The sequence below is a fragment of the Microtus pennsylvanicus genome, chromosome 5, assembly GCF_037038515.1.
Source record: "Microtus pennsylvanicus isolate mMicPen1 chromosome 5, mMicPen1.hap1, whole genome shotgun sequence".
Classification (NCBI taxonomy): domain Eukaryota; kingdom Metazoa; phylum Chordata; class Mammalia; order Rodentia; family Cricetidae; genus Microtus; species Microtus pennsylvanicus.
In genome coordinates this window covers 90,118,203-90,137,665 of record NC_134583.1, presented here as the reverse complement: position 1 = coordinate 90,137,665, position 19,463 = coordinate 90,118,203, and the positions used below count along the sequence as shown (strand labels likewise).

The window sequence follows — 19,463 nt, the reverse complement described above, 5'->3', positions numbered from 1 at the left end:
GCACTTGTCCCTGGGGCTCTTCATTTCCTTGGTTTGATTGCTTGTGTTGCCTTTGGCAGGTGAAGAAGCGGGGAGTAGGAGAGAAAGGCCCCACTCTGGACAGCTGCACCCAGTGGCTGAAGCAGGAATCACCCAGCCTTCTGCCTCACCCACTCCAGAAGCTTCTCTACAAGCAGGAGCAGCCAAGCAGACCAGCCCCCTCTCAAAGTGTCTTCCCAAAGCGGGGGCACACAGGCCTGACAGCTCAGCAGTGCGAGGTGAGGTGACTGCAGCCTGTGGTGAATCTGAACTCCTCAGAGGGGTAATAGACCCCCCCACAGATGCAGCCTGAGTGGCTCTCTCTCAGCTCTGTCACGCAAGAGCGCTCTCTGCACTGAGCCATTCTGCCAAGTGACTTAAAGGGATTTAAAAAGAAAGGGAAAAAAAAGAACCTTGGTAAAGAAAAAAGGGGCAACAGCCCCACAGAGGCATTTCAGGAGAGGTGTGGCCTGAGGACAGAGCACCAAAGTTACAAAGAGCTGCGGTGGAAGTGGTGGCCCGTGAGAGGCCACACTCCCCGGGGACCGGCACTGGGCTGTGGGGCATGCCCTGCTCAGGAGTCCCCGGGGGTGCACACAGAACACATACCTCTCACTCCAGAGAGCCAAGCCTGCAGTGCCTGTGCCTGGGGTGCCAAAGATGCCACTTGGGGCCTGCAGCCACATCTGAAGCCTAACCATAAGCAAGACTTCAAGACCTTCTTATTCTCTGTGTGCCTCATTGTTCCTGCTCTGTCCCGGAGGTGCCGTCTGTGGTTCTGGGTTTGTTGGTGACATGGGACAAGGCATGTGAGCGTGGCCTGGAACTGTGAAGCAGTGACCCCATTGGGACCCGGTGGCTCCAGGGAACAGCAGCAGAGGAGGTAAGAGCCTGTGGCAGGGGGACCAGCAGGACTTCCTGGTGGCCCAGATGGTGACAAGAGTCTTTTTCCACCAGGAGGGAGCACAGTGCATGGGAGGGACAACTGAGTCCTGCCCTCTGCAGGTCCCCAACAGGAAGGTAGGGATCCAGGTGCACGGGAGGCCACCTGGGAATGAGTCACAGCGGTGTCTTCCTCCTGGGCCTCTCCCTGCCAGGCTTGCTGGCCACCTGCTCTGTACAAAGGGGATGGCCATGAGGCTTAGTGATAGGATAGGCAAGAGCTTAGGGGACCAAGGCCATCAGCCTTGATACCTGCTGTCTTGAACTAGCAAGAATCCCAAAATCCCTTCCTTCCAGGCCTGCCCCACTGTGCTTAGAGAGATGGCGGTAGGGCTGACCAGGATCCACTACCCAGCGTCATCTCACTGGCCTCCAGTGATCCCTTTTGTTGGTTAGAGGGCAGAGACAAGTCCAGAGAGGTCAAGTGAGTGCCCCACAGCTACACAGCAGGTGACTGGCTGGACTAGCTCCTCCCAGACTCCCAGGGATGCGGAGGGGAGGGGCAGTACCTCTGCACACAGTAATCCCAGCAACCTCAGAACCCCTCAGCGCCCTGGGCAGGGCAGGGAAGCCCCAATTCATTACCAAGATGGAAAATGACACTTCCCACACTCTGCCCCAAGAGAGGGGCTGATTTATGACTGCGCCAGGGCCTGGGACATCCGTCAGAGCCGTGCGCTGCACACGCCGTCTGTGGGGGCATTAATAGCCGTGTTATTAGCCACTGGCGTGAAGGATGCCCTGTGGATGGGCTATTTGCTGTTATTTATTATAAAGGCGCGACAACCTAGCAGCTGGGCCGCAAGCACACAGCTGGGCCCCGCCTGCATATGGTTCTCCTCTCCTCTTCAGCTTCCCCTCCGCCCCTAGGAGGAGCTAGGGGATAATTCCTGGGGCCAGGCCAAGCCAGAGGGGAACAGCAACCACCTCCCGCGGCAATCCAGCCTCGCCTTCCCCAGAGGTGGAGAAACAGAAAGGGACACACTGGGCTTTGGGGGCAGAGGTGCCCTGGTTGGGCTGAGGGTGGTATAAACGAGGGCAGGTCCTCTCCTGGAGTGTGCCTCTCCTGTGTACACATGGGCTATAACCGGCTGGAAAGAAACAAGGCTAGCTATTCCTAAGAGACCCCGTGGACTCTTAAGAAGAGCCCAGAGCTGGGGCACATCCCATCACCTGCTCTTACAAACCTATGGGGAAGGGTTTGAGAGTTCAGACCTCAGAGGAAAGACTACTAGAAGGCTGTAACTGGGTCTATTCCTGCACATCTATAAGGAGCAGATAAATGGGCTCCAAGTCCTCTTCCTCCCACTCCCAGGGTGCATTCATGGCATGGGCACTTATGGAGATGTGCCTGCCACTGGACAGTGCCAAGCTGGCCACCAAGTTGGGGCACAGCCAGGTCTTCTTGGGCCTGCTTCTCCAGAGCAGCTGAATTTGAGGAGCTCTGAGGCCCGGGTGGGTGGCCAGCTCTTCATAGTTGAAACAGGACTTTTTGTCTCTCGGGACTGCTATAACGAGAACACCAGGTCACCATGGCCTCTGATGCTGATGAGAAGGTTCCACCTCCTCTTTTTTCCAGCTGCCTAGTTCTGGGCTACAGATTCTAGAGCCTGCCTCGCTTATTCAAGATGTGGGTAGGGAGATGGCTCCACCAGTAAAGTGCCTGCTGCATAAGGTACAAGGACCTGGGCATTAGATCCCAGTGCCCACATAAAAGACAGGCATGGTGGTGCATGTGTGCTGGAGGTGGGGCCAGAGACAGGTGGCTCTCTGGAGATCCCTGAGCAGCCAGCCTAGCCAGTCAGTGAGCTCTGAATTCTGTGAGACCCGTCTCAAAAGATAAGGTGGAGAGTAATAAATACATCCCATGGCAGCCTCTGGCCCTCACATACATACAGATACAAAAGATGTTTACACAGCCTCTCTGGGCCAGGCTCATTGTGGGGGACAGGATAGACCACACCTGAGAAGCAGAAGTTTAGGTTTAGTGGGAAGAGCCAGAACGTAATGGATGCCCAGGAAACCGGAGGTCACAATTAGAAACCCTCATTCCGAGCAAGGTCGATTGATCCCCTGCTCCTGAGAGGCCGCAGCCTCCATGCCTGCCTGGGATTCCTCCTGGTCAGTACTTTCTCCACACCTCCTCCTCTCTTCCCCTCGAGCGGCCCAGGCTCCTACAGGTAGCCACTGAGCTCAGCCACAAAGATCCCGGACCCAGCCCTGGTCTTGAGGTCTGTCACTTGCCCTGCTGGCACGGCCCCTTCTCGTCATTCTCCCTCCCACTGGCATTAAATCTGCTTCTTTTTTCCCCTCCCCAAAGGAATTAAGTCTTAGTGGAGGCAGCTTTACTCCAAAGGGACCCGGGCGGCAGTATCAGGTGGAGGACCATCATTAAGAGATGCTGCGAGAGAAAGAAACAGAATTACATGTGTCTCCTTTCGTCTCCCTCCCCCTTCCTGGCCTGCATAGTTTAATATCGAACACTGCTATCAATATAATTAACCTCCTAAGACACGATTTGAAAGCCTTGTTTTTTAAAGCAATTCGCTCTCTCTGAAGTCAGGGAGGACATCCTTGATGCCCAGCCCCACCCAGGGCCCACGTGCTTAGGTGAACTCGTAGTTCATTTCTGGCGGATTTGCATACCTGTCTGCAATTACTGCCAGTGATAACGGCTGATACATAATGCATGCGGCATGAAATTAGAAAAATAATTAACTTTAGATTTGAAAAGAATCCCCGCCCCCGGCTCTCCGGGCATTACAGATGCTGAGTGCAACCACTGGACAAGGACTGGGAACTGAGCTGTTTGGGATGATGGGTGAGACTGGCTGGCACTCCAGCGCAGCTAAGACGAGAAAGTGTTAGAGGGTCAGGGCATGCAGGAAGTGCCCCCATGGCATCTGCTGGACAAGCTTCAGGTTCCTGGGCCTCATCTATAACTCACATCTGGACCAGTGAAGTAATGTGGCTAATGTGGTGACCCATATCTCTTTGTGACCAAGCGTGCTCAGATAAGCCGAAAGTAGCCTGTTTCATCCTCACAAGGACCCACGGGAACAGACTTGGTCCGGTTTCTCAGATGAAGCCCTGAGACCTGAAGCTACCCCTCTAGACAGGCCACAGCTGAGAGAAGGCAAGTCTTCTAAGGAGAGGAGCTTGCCTGGGAGGCCTCCATTCTGAGGCCTCCTCCTTCAGGCTTGTTTGCAGCTAAGCTAGCTGCCAACTACTGGATGAGACACCAAGGGACTGCTTATTAACTTTTGACAGAGATAGAGCCACCCCCAGCAAGGTAGTAGGTGCTAATCACTGCACCCTGTGGGCGGGGCCCTCTCAGCCTTCTCCCTGGTGGAGCTGAATGCTGCTTCTAGCTTAATCTGCCTCATTATCAGGCTCAGCCTTGGAAGGACCTGGAGGCCTCAGAAGATTTAGGAAAAGTCACAGTGAATTCCAGGAGGGGAGAAGATACCACCAGCGGCTCCAGGTTGATGATGGAGGAGGAGAAACTGGAAGGTTTGGGGTTCACAAGGGCAGTCTTCATTATTCAGCTTCAGGAAACCTATATCCACATGAGTACATGCATTGCCCTCTCCACAGGCATGCTATGATCACAGGTCACCCCCTTTCTAATAGCCCTGTCTGGGACCTCATCCCCGCTCCCAACAATGGGGGTGGGGAGAAGCACAAGGCTTGGGTCAGTAGCATTGTGGCATATGACATTATGTTCCCTTGCTGGCTTTGGGAAGTGCCTGCCATGACCTCTTTAAATAGAAAATGGGATCACTAAGTTCCATGGCAGCCACAAGGCCTGAGACAGTGTCCCCAGAAAAACCGTGCTGTGGCCACAGGGCCTTTGGCATTAGGAGTACACCTGCCCCTCCCCAGGTCTGTGGGAGCAATAGGAGGAAAGGGGGGTTGAGGCTGTTACAGAACAGACACTGAGCCCAGCTTCCAAGATGAGAAGCGCACTTGGGGACATGGGGCAGCATGGAGTGACTTCTCCCCCAGGTCCGGCCAGGCCTGCTTCCCAGAAAAGTGGGATCCTCAGCAGCACATAACAAAGGAAACAGACCCAGGGAGGCTCTCCCAGGGCATGGGTTAGTTCCAGCACAGGTCTTCCTCCTTGGGAATGAGACCATCCCTCCCTGATCATCAGCATCAGGATGTTCCTCACCCCTTCAGGGAGTTATCTTCATTGACAAACAAAAAGAGGAGCTGGGCTAGGAGGCAAGGGTGGTCTGCCCATTCCTCCATATTTTCCCAGCCAGCTCAGTGCCCCCTCTTCACATGTCCCCTCAAAGGTCATAAAATAACTGCCATCCCCTGTAGCATGTCCATGCTAGGCCCTGGATCTGTGGCTGCCCCTGCACCTGGTCTCAGTTGGTATCCCTCACAGGACTTGGGGACACATCCGTGCAGCCACTGGACGGCCACAAAGTACAGCTAGGAGTTGAATTTCCCCAGCTGGTAGTGGTTTACAGACGCTGCTCAGCTGCCTCTGCCAGGAAGCGTGGAAGCAGAGCTGGACCCTGGAGGATGGATCAGGGTCAGAGAAAGCTTCCAGAAGGAGGCGGTAGAGCTGATGAGGCCTGCAGGCAGACTGCATGCTGGTCTGTAAGGCTGAAGGCAAGCCCACACTGGGACCAGAGTGCATGTGCAAAGGACCTAGGGAAGCGGGACCGTGCATGCAGCCTGCCAGATTGCTAAGGGCCCTGAAGTTTTGAAAGCTGAGCTGCAGCCCCACCCTTTCTCCCTCTCTATGGTTGCTCTTTGTCCCAGGCTGGAAGGGGGTGCAAGCACAGGAGACACAGTGAGCACAGGGCATGAAGAAGAAGCACAGAAGGGGGGCTGAAGAGATGGCTCAGTGGTTAAGAGCACTGACTGTTCTTCCAGACAGACCCTGGTTCAATTCCTAGCACCCACATGGCAGTTCACAACTGTCTGTAACTCCAGTTCCAAGGGACCCGACACCTATGGCAAAACACCAACACACATAAAAAAAAAAAAAAAAAACAAGAAGCAGCAGCACAGAGGGGCGGTGAACACAGGGGCTATCCCTGTGTATAGGAGGAAATGGGGACACAGGCTGCTCTTAGGAAGGGTGTTCTGCACGTGGGATTCTCTGCACACATAATCTCATCTTATCACTTTAAATTCTCACATAAGGGCAACTGTCAGTCACATACATAGACAAGGAAGCTGAAGTCCAGAGAGGACTTACAGCCTACTTAAATCACACTGCCTGGAAGCGGTATAGGCGGGACTCAAGCCCACTGCACTCTGTTCTGACCATTGGCAGAAACCAGCAACTGCTCCAGCCCCCCCCCACAGCCCCTCTCAGCCCCCCAGCTAAGGGAGGTCACCAGCCTGAACCATCTCTTTGCACCCCTCTAGTGAAGTGTCTGTATCACAGAACTGGCAGGTTGTAACCCATGGCACACCGTCTGTGTAATCCCCACAATGACAGCCAGTGATCCTGTAAAAGTTGGGCAATTTACCAGGTTTAATTTGATGACCACATAAACTATCAGACACAACAAGGGAATGAAAAGGCCACCAGGCATCTGAATAGTTTAAGTCTCCTCTAGAGAGGCTGCTGTCTCCCTCCCAGGTAGGTCTGTCCTGTTCCTGAAGCTCCTGGGGCTGAGACTGGAGTCGGCCTTGGGGAAGCAGGGTGACCAGGGACGCTTGGGAAAGATGGATGGGCAGCAGATAGGGGGTGGAAAGGCCTTGGGTCCCTGCCTCACACTGCTGCTCCATTATCCATCAAACATCTCTGAGAGGTGCAATTTAGACTCTATTATGATGCCGAGTCTCGGGAGGCTGGGGACTGTGGCCATGAGCTAAACGGGAGGAGAACAGATGTCCACGCCAGAGACTGTGGTGGCAGCCTTGGCTTTGGCCTTAACAAGTCTGGCCCTGCCCGGGGCACTGGCCCAGAACGGCAAGGGCAGAGGCTGCCTGTGTCCCTCACGACAGAACTCATCAGCTGGCCAGGAGCAGGTATGTCTTCTGGCCAAACTTGGGCTCCGGCAGAGGTGCTGGGCCACCTCCCTGGGACAAAGTGAGGCAGCCTAGGAGCAAGCTGAAGCCCTGTCCCACTTCTCATCCCTGTTCACACAGTGACTTGTGGTGGGACCTTCAGGCTCCTTTAAGATGACACAGGTGTCCAGCTATAGGTCTAGGTGTCTGTGACCTTGGAGTGGCTGCACCCCTCACCTCTCTGTACTTCAAGTTGTGAAGTAGAAGAGACTCTATGTGACCGCCAGGCACGGGAGCACACTGAGGATGTGCTGTGCAGGCTGCCTGTGAATACAGACGGGTCTGGCTCTGTTGGGTGTGCATGCTGTCTTTAGCTTTGGATCCCAAGGTGATGATTGGCAAGAGGATTTGGCCAGGCCTGGAGCAACTTGGGATGTCATACCACACACAGAGCAACAGGAATCTGGTGAGGACAAGAGAGCCCTCAGCCCCAGCCCATAGTAATGCCCAGGCTGGCTGGGCCTCGGTCTCAGTGGAGCGTGGGAGCCATGCAGTGAGATTCTAGGCCTGGGAGCACATCTGGATTCCACAGCCTCCTGCCAGCAGAGCTGTGCCTTCAGAAGGGGCCAGTACCAATTTCTTTGTAGAAATGCTGGATAAGGGCCTGTTGTTTACCAACTACTAGGCTAGACCCTAATGGGTATGGTACCCCAAAAGCCCTAAAATAAAGCACATGCTAATTGGTGATGAGTCGGTAAACACTGAGCAGAGAGAAGACATATTCTGGGTTTCTTGATGAGGTGACCTGTAGGAAGTGTAGGCAGCATGTGTCTCTGAGGATCCATTCTGGGAGGAGGGAAGTATGTCTTGGGGCAGCAGGGTGGATCCAGCTGCTTCAGAGGGAGAGGGACACAATGCAGAATGTCATAGGGCCTGCTACCTGGCTTGGGCAGCCACTGCAGTGGTGGAGGGCACAGTGTACAAGGAAGCCCAAAACCTGAGGAGCTGTGGAAGCAGGGCAGATGGGCCAGGCAGGGTGGGTGGGTGAGCAGGAAGTCGGGTGGACTGGACAGTGGTACGTGTGTGAATGGACAGGGCAGAGGCCACCTGGGGGACCCAGGAAAGGCTGGAGTGTGTCTGTGTGTCCTGAAGAGTGAGGAGGAGCTCCCTGGATAGAGAGAGGCTGCCAGGAGCAGAGAGGGACGCGTAAGGGGAGGGTGTGGTGTGTGTGAGAGAAATGGAGCCATCTGGTTCCTGGAGCATCCTGGCGAGGTCCCCACTGGACACTGCTCCGCACTCCAGAGCTGTCCTCCCAGGCCAGGCCCTCAGATCAGGTTTGAGAAGCCATCACATTCTGCCCCGGGAGCCTCCTTGACCCTGAGTCTTACTGCAGACCTTTTCTGGCTGTATGAAGACACCCTTTTTCACTGAGATGGAAAGATAATTTCTCTTTAATTGATTTTTTACCACTGTGAACAGTAAAATAATGAGAAAACTCTATGCTGCAATTTTTCTATTTGCGAAAACTGAAATTACACCTTGCAGAAAAATTTCCTCAGCGTGCTGACAACGTCTCCCTCCTTTATTTGTCTCATTTCTTTAAATCAAGAAAGCTGATGTGTAAGTGTACGTGTGCGTGTGCACGTGTGTGTGCCCTGTTATTTCAGCTGGGGAGAGACTAGGAGGTATGGAATAGTTCCCCTGGAAAGCACAGGACTCGGAGCCAGGATCAGATCTGTTGACACCTCATTCTTCTGGGTCTGAAACACATGGCTGACAAACAGGACGTGGTGTTTCACCACCCAGCAATGAGCTCAGTGTTCTCCGCTGCCCACCAGTGACACCGCTGGCTGCGTCTTTCCTGGAGGTTCTGGCGACACGCCTCTTGAGCTGACAGCCTCCCAGAAACAAGCTTTTCCTTCAGACCCTGAGTCCATGCCAGAATTAGGTCTGTCCCAGTCCTGATGGAAATCCATCCCACTGGCCAGCCCCATTTCTGTGACCTTTAAAGGGTGAGGTCACAGCCCAGGCTGTAGCAGCACACACTAAATGCCCTAGGGTGTTGGCTCCTCCCAAGGACCAGACCCTCCTGATGAGAGTCACAGGGAACATCAGTCATTAGTCATCCTGACCAGGGAGCTTACCTGTCTCCAGGTTGGCATAAAATTGCCTGGCCTCAGCCCTGCAAGGCCCACCTCTGATGATTCCCTGGGCCCTGTCTCTGTCTCACACTCAGCACACCTATCTTGTGCTCCTTGCAGGTATTGAGGCTCCAGGTTAGGTGGGTCAGACCTCCACCAGCTGTCCACCATGGTGGTGGCACACCCTACTGCCACCACTACCACCACACCTGCTGCCACCATCACAGCCACTGTTGTGATGACCACGGCCACCATGGACCTGCGGGACTGGCTGTTTCTCTGCTATGGGCTCATTGCATTCCTCACGGAGGTCATCGATAGCACCACCTGCCCATCAGTGTGCCGCTGTGACAATGGCTTCATCTACTGCAACGACCGGGGACTCACGTCCATCCCCTCAGACATCCCTGATGATGCCACCACCCTCTACCTACAGAACAACCAGATCAACAATGCAGGCATCCCTCAGGACCTCAAGACCAAGGTCAAAGTGCAGGTCATCTACCTGTATGAGAACGACCTGGATGAATTCCCCATCAACCTGCCCCGCTCCCTTCGAGAGCTACATCTACAGGACAACAATGTGCGCACCATTGCCAGGGACTCATTGGCTCGCATCCCACTGCTGGAGAAGCTGCACCTGGATGACAACTCTGTTTCCACCGTGAGCATCGAGGAGGACGCTTTCGCCGACAGCAAGCAGCTCAAGCTACTTTTCCTGAGCCGGAACCACCTAAGCAGCATCCCATCGGGGCTGCCGCACACGCTGGAAGAGCTGCGGCTGGATGACAACCGCATCTCCACCATCCCACTGCATGCGTTCAAGGGTCTCAACAGCCTGCGGCGCCTAGTTCTGGATGGCAACCTGCTGGCCAACCAGCGCATTGCTGACGACACCTTCAGCCGCCTGCAGAACCTCACAGAGCTGTCACTAGTGCGCAACTCGCTGGCTGCCCCGCCCCTCAACCTGCCTAGTGCCCACCTGCAGAAGCTCTACTTGCAGGACAATGCCATCAGCCACATCCCCTACAATACGCTGGCCAAGATGAGGGAGCTGGAGAGGTTGGACTTGTCCAATAACAATCTCACCACACTGCCTCGAGGCCTGTTTGATGACCTGGGGAACCTGGCACAGCTGCTTCTCAGGAACAACCCCTGGTTCTGTGGCTGTAACCTCATGTGGCTTCGGGACTGGGTGAAGGCACGGGCTGCAGTGGTCAATGTGCGGGGCCTCATGTGCCAGGGCCCTGAGAAGGTCCGGGGCATGGCCATCAAAGACATCACCAGCGAGATGGACGAGTGCTTTGAGGCGGGGTCACAGGGAAGTGCAGCCAATGCAGCTGCCAAGACCACAGCCAGCAACCAAGCCGCTGTCACCACGCCCCAGGGCTCTCTGTTTACTCTCAAGGCCAAGAGGCCAGGACTGCGCCTCCCTGACTCCAACATTGACTACCCCATGGGCACCGGTGATGGTGCCAAGACATTGGTCATCCAGGTGAAGCCACTGACAGCAGACTCCATCCGAATCACATGGAAGGCCATGCTACCTGCCTCCTCTTTCCGGCTCAGTTGGCTGCGTCTGGGCCATAGCCCAGCTGTGGGTTCTATCACAGAGACCCTGGTGCAGGGGGACAAGACAGAATACTTGCTGACGGCCCTGGAGCCCAAATCCACCTACATCATCTGCATGGTCACCATGGAAACTGGCAACACCTATGTGGCTGATGAGACACCTGTGTGTGCCAAGGCAGAGACGGCTGATAGCTACGGCCCTACCACCACACTCAATCAGGAACAGAATGCTGGCCCTATGGCAGGGCTGCCCCTGGCTGGCATCATTGGTGGTGCCGTAGCTCTCGTCTTTCTCTTCCTGGTCCTTGGGGCCATCTGCTGGTATGTGCACCGGGCTGGTGAGCTGCTGACCCGAGAGAGGGTCTACAACAGGGGCAACAGGAAAAAGGATGACTACATGGAGTCAGGGACCAAGAAAGATAACTCCATTTTGGAAATCCGAGGCCCAGGACTGCAGATGCTACCCATCAACCCGTACCGCTCCAAAGAGGAGTACGTGGTGCACACCATCTTCCCCTCCAATGGCAGCAGCCTCTGCAAGGGCGCCCACACTATTGGCTACGGCACCACACGAGGCTACCGGGATGGCGGCATCCCTGATGTGGACTACTCCTACACATGAAGCCGGCCACCCCCGGTGTGCTCACGTGGCTCTGTCTAGCCCGCTGCAATACCAGGAGCCAGGAAGAGAAACTCCACAGTGACTTTCCCAGCAGAAAGCAAAGTTTGGGGAGGGTTGGTGAACACAATAGTGGGATTAAAAAAAAATTAAACACATAGAAAGCAGGAGGGAAATTCAACATTGTTGGAGACATAATTCCTAATTTATACCAGATCATGAGCGTGAAGGGTTGGATTGGGACTTTTTCCCCCCCTGAACCAGAGTGATACTACCTGTACAACATTCGTGTACACCTCAAGCTCCATTCAGGGCCATCAGAGAGCATCAGGTGACAGATGGACGGGATGGCATGGAGCCCCCCACGCACCCCTGCCGGCTGCTCACACTGACAGCTCAATGAAAGGTTTTGGGGTTTTTCACAAAGGAGCCCGGGGAAGAAGACTTTGCTACGGAGCTACTGTCCTGACATCTCTTCCCTGGCTCTTTCCATGCTCTTTTCTTTCCAGATCTGCAGGAATATGGCGTCCTCCATGGTATTCTTCGAACAATACCATAGTCAATTAAAAGAAAAAAACAGTCAAACTTTTCCTTCCAATGCCGAGCACTTCGGTTCCATTCACCGAACTCCGTAGAAGCTCTGAGGAAAGCCATAGCTTTCCCTGCCACGTGGAGGTGCGTCTGTCTGCCCGCCTGTTGCCATGTCACGTGTCTCAGTACAGATGGGTAGATAGAGCTGCGTGTCTGTCCTCCCAGCACCTTTGGGTCAGTCCTTGACATTTCCTCAGATGATAGAATTGCAAAAAGTTTGCTTTCTCCTAGAAACCATTCAGTAAGTAAACCATGTGTGGGATGAGAGTGAGGTGGAGGGGAGGGCCTCAGCCCGGGTGGAGGGATTGCTGTTTCTTAGAGGCATTGGTATCAGCATCCCAGTGGAGTTAGGAAGAATTGGCTGAGGATGCTCTGGAGTCCATCCTGTTTCACCCTGCCCAGAGCCAGGCCACTTTCCTTCCTGCTATGGAGAAAAGCTTTCCTTGATCCTTCCCCATAGATCCTGTCCCCACAATAGTGTTTACTCTTTCTCCTGGGACAGGTAATTAGTGCAGGGACTGTTTATAAATATATGTGTCACACACACATCAGCTGGCTAGACCTATTGGTTTCCATGGCTGCTCAAACAAAGCCCAGAAAAAAGAAAAAAAAATTTCAGAAAGTCCCTTGGAGACACACACACACACACACACACACACACACATCTCAGCCATGCCCACACCAGGGGCTCTGTTCTCAAGAGGGAAAAAAATCAGATTTCTTTGTAAAATGCATCAACCTCTAGAAGGGTACTGACCGGGGCCCTGGGAAGAGCTCAGATTTTATTCCCCCCCTGTGGAATAAATGCCGTTATCATTTATCAACGGACACCACAGTGTGGTGAGCCATGAGATTAAAACGATGATAAAATAATGACAGCAAATCCAGAAAGGAGGAAAGAGCGGGGCCTGCGGTTCTGATGTCTGCTTCGTCCTATACTCGGGGAGCCCGGGTCACCATCTGTCAATGTGTTGCTTTGCCCTGCACTGGAGAAAAAAAGTCATCAAAGGAAGACACTGGTCCGAGGGCAGCGGATGAGAAGGGGTCCAGCTCCTGATAGTGGTGTTTTCAAAAGACCTCTGCCAAAGACCTCTGCCACTCTGTTCAAAGCAAAGGCAGGAAGAAGCGGCCAGGCAGCTGCCCGAAGTGTACCTGGGGGGCCATTCTCTTGCTGGACATTAAAGAGCCAACTGGTCCTTCAGTGAAGAGATGAGATTGAAAGAAATGGACCCAGCAGGTGCTCCAGAGTAGTGGAAAGGGGTACAGTACAGGCTCCTAATCAGAACCCAAGGGGTCATCATACCAAATGGAGACCCCAGCCCACCAGCCCCAGGGTGTGGCCAAGGGGTGTGAACATGGATCATTCCAAAGGAGACCTCTCTTCTCTCTTCATCCCAAGTCATTTTCCCACATAATGAGGTCAAGGGAGCCTCAGATTCAGGTCTGTATAAATGTGCGTCCTGGAGCTCAGCTGTCCCCAATGACCCTAATAACACCCTAGTTCTGGAAGCTTAGGCAGGCATGGAGGAGACCCATCTGTGAGGAACAGCTATGTGAAGGAGAGTCCAGATGCTGGGCAGGCATCAAGGGCACTGTGCCAGCCTTCTTCAGGGCCCCAGGGAAGTAAAACCCCAGATCCCCACACCTACCTTGCACCTGTAATCTGCCCTGTCCTCTCGACTCATCCATGTTCCCCTTATTATCTATTCCCTGCCCCAGAAGGATCTGATCACTTTCTCTGGTGGCCAGGAAAACTCTTAGGAATGGCAGGTGACCTAGACCCTGGGAACTGCCTGGAAGGCCCTACCTGGAGATTCAGGAACTTGTGGGCCAAATGCTAGAGCTGCTTGGACTGTGGTAAATTTCTTCCCCCACTGCACTGATAAGCCTGACCGACGGGCCTTGGCAGACACAGGCACAATGTCAAAGCTTGGGTGGAGCTCAGTGGATATTACACGCAGCTGGAGAGTCCACGCATTGCCCCCTAAGGAGCACTAAATGCTGGTCAGGGTGCGCACTGCCCAGCCATGGCCCTGCAGCCCCTGAGAGCCTTCCCTATGTCATTTCTGCCCTTTTGTGTTTAACATTTTCCCGGTACCCTTTATTCTGTGTGTGTTGGGGATGGGGGAGTCCTAGCGATTGCGTCCTGCACCTAGTCATGCAAAGCAAGCACTCTGCCACTGAGCTAGATCCCCAGAACCCCACTGCCCAGCATCCCAAGTGTGACCTTTGTCCTACTTTCCCAAAGCAGACAGAGAACCTGGCTTCTGGCCTCATGTTACAGTAGAAGTTGAGATCCTGTCTCGGTGCAGCTGACATTTCCACAGGGGTCTGTGGAGGGCCAGCCTCACCCTCAGTCTCTAACCAGCCGGAACCACCTCAGTGGCCTCAGCCCTGAGGAGTGTATTCTGTGGCATTTAAGGCAAGTTTAAATTAAAAAAAAAAAAAGCCAGCGACACTTCTTTGGTTAAGTGGTTTACCCTTCGTGGTAACTAGATGCAGCGATTGGAATCTCTTTTTCTATTACACGGCGATTTTACTTTAAATTTCCTCTTTAAAAAAAAAATGGGGAAGAAAAGGCAAGGAAGGAGAGGCAGCAGGACCATAGGCATTTGCATTTTGCGAATGAAGTTTCTGGTAGGCTCAGCTCAGGCGTGGGGCCCAACGTATGGAATGCTTAAGAGATTACTAAGAATAAAATCTATTAATTAGTCATACTCAATTCCACAGACATGACGTGAATCAAAAGATCCCTTTCTTCCCTCATCTGCATCCTCTTCCTGAGGAAGCCTCCATCTTCCCTGAAAGGCTGCCCCCTGGCCCGCCTCCTTAAATTGGAGCCATGCTGTGGCCCTGTGTGGGAGATCCTGCCTTGGGGAGCAGATGCTGGGACAGTACCCCTTCCTTACCCTGGGCGATGCTGATAACCTGGGAGTCCTTCCTGCCTTCCCTTCCTGGAGCCAGAAGCCCACCCCTGTTCCATGCAGCCATGCCTCTCCTCCTCAGTGGGCATGAGGTCTCTCAGGACCTCCTTCCCAGGGTTTCTAGTAGGCTAGCTGCTCAGCTCAGCCCCAGCAAGGAAGCCAGGATCCTGTTATGCAAATGTGATGCTTCTGCCTTCCCTCTTTAAAATGAGGGTGACTGGGGTCACTTGCTTCGCGAAGGCCCTGCAAGAGCAACCCCTCCATGTAGAGTCTGGAAGGTTCTAATGGCCTTGAGGCCATGGGGGAACTGCTGCTGGGTAGCAAGGACCAGTGTGGACTACAGAAGGGATGGGCAGTGTGTCTGGAATGGCCTCCTAGCCTGAACTTCCTCCCTTCGTTGCTGCTGGCAAGGGGAGTAAGGAAAGAGCCATACTCGGAACCCTTCCCACCCAGCCCCCCACAAGTGGCAGTTCAAGTCCCAAAGCTAGCCTTCTTCAGACATCTGCTTTCTGCTGAACACACGAGGGAGGAGGCCGGGGCCTCAGAGCCTCTTCCTTATGAAAAATACAACAAGGAAAATTGGATGCAGCAGCTGGGGAGCCGTGCAGAGGCAGCAGGGAAGGGCTCCAGTGAGCATGGCGGCCTGTGTCCCCCAAGACCCAGATGACATGTCACAGGCAGGGTCAGGGCTGCAAGGCCTTCCGTGAGCCACGTTCCATACTCAGACAGTGGCGCAGGTGACAGCAGCTGATGCCGAGGCTGGATGGGTGCCAGGGTGAGCACTAACAAGCAATTCACAGGCTTTCCAGAGAGCAGAGAGAGGAGGTATTTTTTTTTTTTTGTAAGGAGGATAAAAAGGCTCAAAAATGCAAATCATTACCGTTTACAACCAAGCGAGTCTGCTAAATTGATTAGAAGAGATTAAACTCCTTGGGGGTGAAGGGAAAGGGGGATTTTTTGTGGGTTACGAACCTGCCCCAAGTGGCTGCCCACACAGCAGGCATTTTCTGGGCCTGAATGGGAAGGGTAGCAGTTGTTCCTGCCCAGAATCCTGAGGAGCTGGCATCTCTAAGGACTGCTTGGGTTGGAGAGCTCTCGCCAGGGCCACCAGGACAAGCAGAGTCATGTTGCTGGGACAGGTCATTCAGCAACTGTACCAGTCCCTGGGCAGACTCTGATCCTGTCTACTAGGGTCAGTCTGCCTTGAGAGATGGCAAGCCACATCTGGATCAGAGGAAGCAGCCTGTGCCATCATGTAGAGACTAAGACTTGGAGCCAGAAGATGTCCTGCATCCTTATGCTAGGGACCCGCTGCTCTTTGGGGCCAAAGAGTGAGGCCAGCTATAAAGAGAAAACTGAAGGCCAGGGGAGACAAACGGGCCCAGCAGAGGAAGCAGCCAGTGAGCTCTGTCCCATGAGGCAGCCAGGCATTATCAGAGGATGTGATGATCCACTTTCCAGCCTGACAACCCCCAGGACAGGACATACACAGACACCTTTCCCCAGTCTGTGCTCAGGTGGTGGGGTGGGGAGGCAGGGTGACAGGACACATGCTGGGCTCAGTACTCCAAGCCCCAGGATGTCCTTGGACTTGTTCCCTGGAGCCCAGCTGCCCCACACCCAGAGTAACCCATAGTCTCCACACTGCCAGCCTGTCCATCCATCACAGCTGGCTGACGGTGCCTGGGGCTCTGTTCGAACACGCACCATGTTTTAGGCATTTGCTGATTCTTTTGAAGTGCTCCAGCTATTTGTATGAAATATCCACATTTATTCTTTAAGAACAACTGACAAAAAGAGTCCTTTTCCTCTCTTCCTAGATTTCAGGCTTTTTTCTTTTTCTCCACCCTATCCCCACCACGATGTTTTGAGCCTGGCACTGAACCTCTGATCCTCCAACACTACCTCCTTTGATTTTCTTTTTTTTTTGGGGGGGGGACAGGATCTCATGTAGCCTAGATTGGCCTCAAACCCTCTATGTAGCTGAGAATGACCATGGATTTGTGATCCTCCTGCCTCTACCTCTTTCAGATTTTAATGTATTTTTTCTCTGATTCTGAGAATTTCATCATCCCTGGGGTCACTCCCATTTTCTCATCATACTGGGGTTTGCAGGGCGTGCCACACGGGGGAAGGGCACCAGCTTTCTTCATGTCTCCCCTGACCTGTGTGCGGGTAACTCTCTAGCCTGGGGCTGTTCCTACTTCTGGAAGCCACCCTGGGTTCTCTGAAACCACTGTCAAAATTCCTTGCTCCTGAATTGTCCAGCTTGTACCAGGAAAGAAATGTGGGTATCTGGCGGGCAGTGTGCCTGTTGGGTGGCTGGATCAGCCCCCCGCTTCATACAGCCCCACTCCCAAGATCTCTCAGCCATCATAGTCAAGGCATCAGCGGCTCCCTTCTCCTACCTGCCCATACCTGGGGTCACTGAGGACCAGCAGGGGACCTGGCTCACCTGGGCAGCTCCTCCCAGAGGCTTCCCATCCCACTTGGCTTCAGAATTGGTGCATCTCCAGCAGATGGGAAATGAAGATTCAGTGAGATCTGGCAGCAACCACAGCCTGAATGGGTGACTCAGTTTCCCTTCTCCAAGATTTGCATCAGTGGCTGAGGGGGATTGGCAGAGAACTAGAGACCCGGGGGGTGGGAGAAGAAACAAGATCCAAGGCAACAGCCTGCCTTGCCTGCCACCCCTGCAGAGACTCCCCGCACCCCAGCCACCCGCCTGGAGGAACTAATCAGACTTTCTCTTCAAGACAGAAAACAAGCGCGACACGAACCGACAATCAAAGCCGCAGCAGGCCCAGGCTGCCGCTGCTCATTCTCCCAAGGGCCCATGGTTCCAAACCTCTCACCCTGCCTTGGATGGAAGGCAAGGTAACAGGTCCTCCAGCAGACCCCTCTGGTAACCAGTTCCATCTTTGAAGGTTGTGGGCACAACATGGCCACACCAAACCCCAAAATAGCCTTAGGTATTCCCCCCAGCCCAGCATGACAAACCTGAAAACGGCCGCAACCACTAAGCCACTTGGCCATGCAGGGTATATTGTAAGAATGAGGCCCTGGTAGTCTTCCAGGCCAGCCCCCACCCCCCCAGAGGCTGGGGGGAGGGAAACCACGGGCCCACTGCTGGCGGTTGTCATCTGAGAGGAAAAGGGGGAGAGAGTACTAAAAGCTGGGAGGCAACCAACCAGGCTCTGGAGAGCTGTGCTTGTGTTGGCTAGGGACACCAGCAGGTGTGAGCAGGGATCCCAAAGGCCCAGGTTGCCTCAAAGGACCCCATTCCTATGTAAAGGCTGCAGAGTGAAGGTTTTGGCAGGGCCATCCTCCCAGTGGCATCCTCGTGAGCAAAGAGTGCTTGCTGGTGTTGCCAAGTAAACTAGAACAGATATTGGGAAGTATAACTGGTCCCGGTTCTGAGTGGACCCTGGCCAGCCTCTGGGGAATGGATGGGCTCTTCCCTACAGAAGGTGAGGTGCCTGCCAGCCCATTGGAGCGAGGCAGGCCTCTGAACCACCAATTTCCCAAGCCCGTGGCCTGCCCCATTACAGACTTAGCACCCTGGGGCACCGTGGCTGCTCGCTCCTCTCTCTTTTCTTTTTCTCTGAAGGGCAAAGCGGTCTCGGGGGTCTGACTGATAGCAACGCCCCTGCTGTGGTGGCTGCAGTCTGGGAACTGGCAGGCAGATGAAGCCCTGGTCCCTGGGAGGCCTGGGTATGCTCAGCCTCATGGCTCACCTGCTTCTCTACCACCAGACAGGGGTTTTCCAGAAAACAATGACACAAACACACGACCACCACGACGACAACACAAACCAAAGTGCACTCCAAACCGCCCTTTGGCCTCCTTTAATGTAGGTGCCTTGAACTTCAATGTTGAGACGAATGTGACTAACTACTTGGTCCTATTTTCTGTTTGTCTGTTTCATATAAAATGTCCAAGTCCACCTGCCTTGTCCTTTCTTGAAATAAATAGAAAAATTTAACTTTTACAGTCATCTCGGCTGCTGACTCAGGGCTCCACAGGCCAGCACAACAGGAGCCAGGTGTCTGGAATGTTCCTCCTGAGCAGTCCTAGGCCTTGGGTGGGGGTGGGGTGGGCTCTGCTGTTGGGGTCCATTGGCACAGAGTAGCAGCCAGATAGGATAGAGACTCTGGGCTTAACAAGTTTCCCGGACAGAAGCCAACATTGAGTGTCCACTGCAGAGCCAGGTACGGTGGCACACCGAGGTCCCAGCACTTGGGAAGTGGAAGCAGGAAGGTCAGGAGTTCAAGGCTGTTGGTGGACACTTAGTGAATATGAGGATAGCCTGGACTCCTTGAGAAACAAAACCTCTTAAAAGATTCTGTGATGAGCAAGAAAGGGGGCTTGGAGCAGGGAGACCAGCTGCACCTGAAGCTTTTTAAGTCAGCCAAGCGGGGCGGCCCGGTGCCGCATGCAGACGGGCAGAGGGTCTTCACTTGGAGAGTTACTAATAAAAGCTGAGGATTATCCGCTAAGAGGCTCCGGCAACCATGTGGACACCCAGATAAGAGCAGAACTGTCCTGGCATTTGGGGATGTGCTTGTTCCACAACCCCAGGGTTCTTCCCCTCCAGGTGCCCCTTGTTCCTGACAGGCACCCACCACATCCACAACTCCAGGGACCTCAACAGTGTATCTCGCACCCCTGGGT

The 19,463-nt window shown here is 53.9% G+C and overlaps 2 protein-coding genes across 4 annotated transcripts in view; one reads left to right on the top strand and one right to left on the bottom strand.

The window, feature by feature from the left end:
• Positions 1 to 19,463, bottom strand: part of Macrod1 (mono-ADP ribosylhydrolase 1) — a 141,660-nt gene that overhangs the window by 92,918 nt on the left and 29,279 nt on the right. The gene's annotated exons all lie outside the window — the stretch shown is intronic.
• On the top strand, positions 63 to 18,777 carry Flrt1 (fibronectin leucine rich transmembrane protein 1). Of its 2 annotated transcripts, XR_012910655.1 has the most exons (3): positions 63 to 901; positions 9,204 to 14,799; positions 16,459 to 18,777. XR_012910655.1 is itself a non-coding variant. In XM_075973360.1 (2 exons), the coding sequence occupies exon 2, from the start codon at positions 9,253 to 9,255 to the stop codon at positions 11,275 to 11,277; it is 2,025 nt and encodes a 674-aa protein (XP_075829475.1). In that variant the 5' UTR covers positions 63 to 901; positions 9,204 to 9,252; the 3' UTR covers positions 11,278 to 18,777. The 2 variants fall into 2 exon arrangements, 1 of the variants encoding a protein (XP_075829475.1); XM_075973360.1 differs by having other exon boundaries at positions 9,204 to 18,777.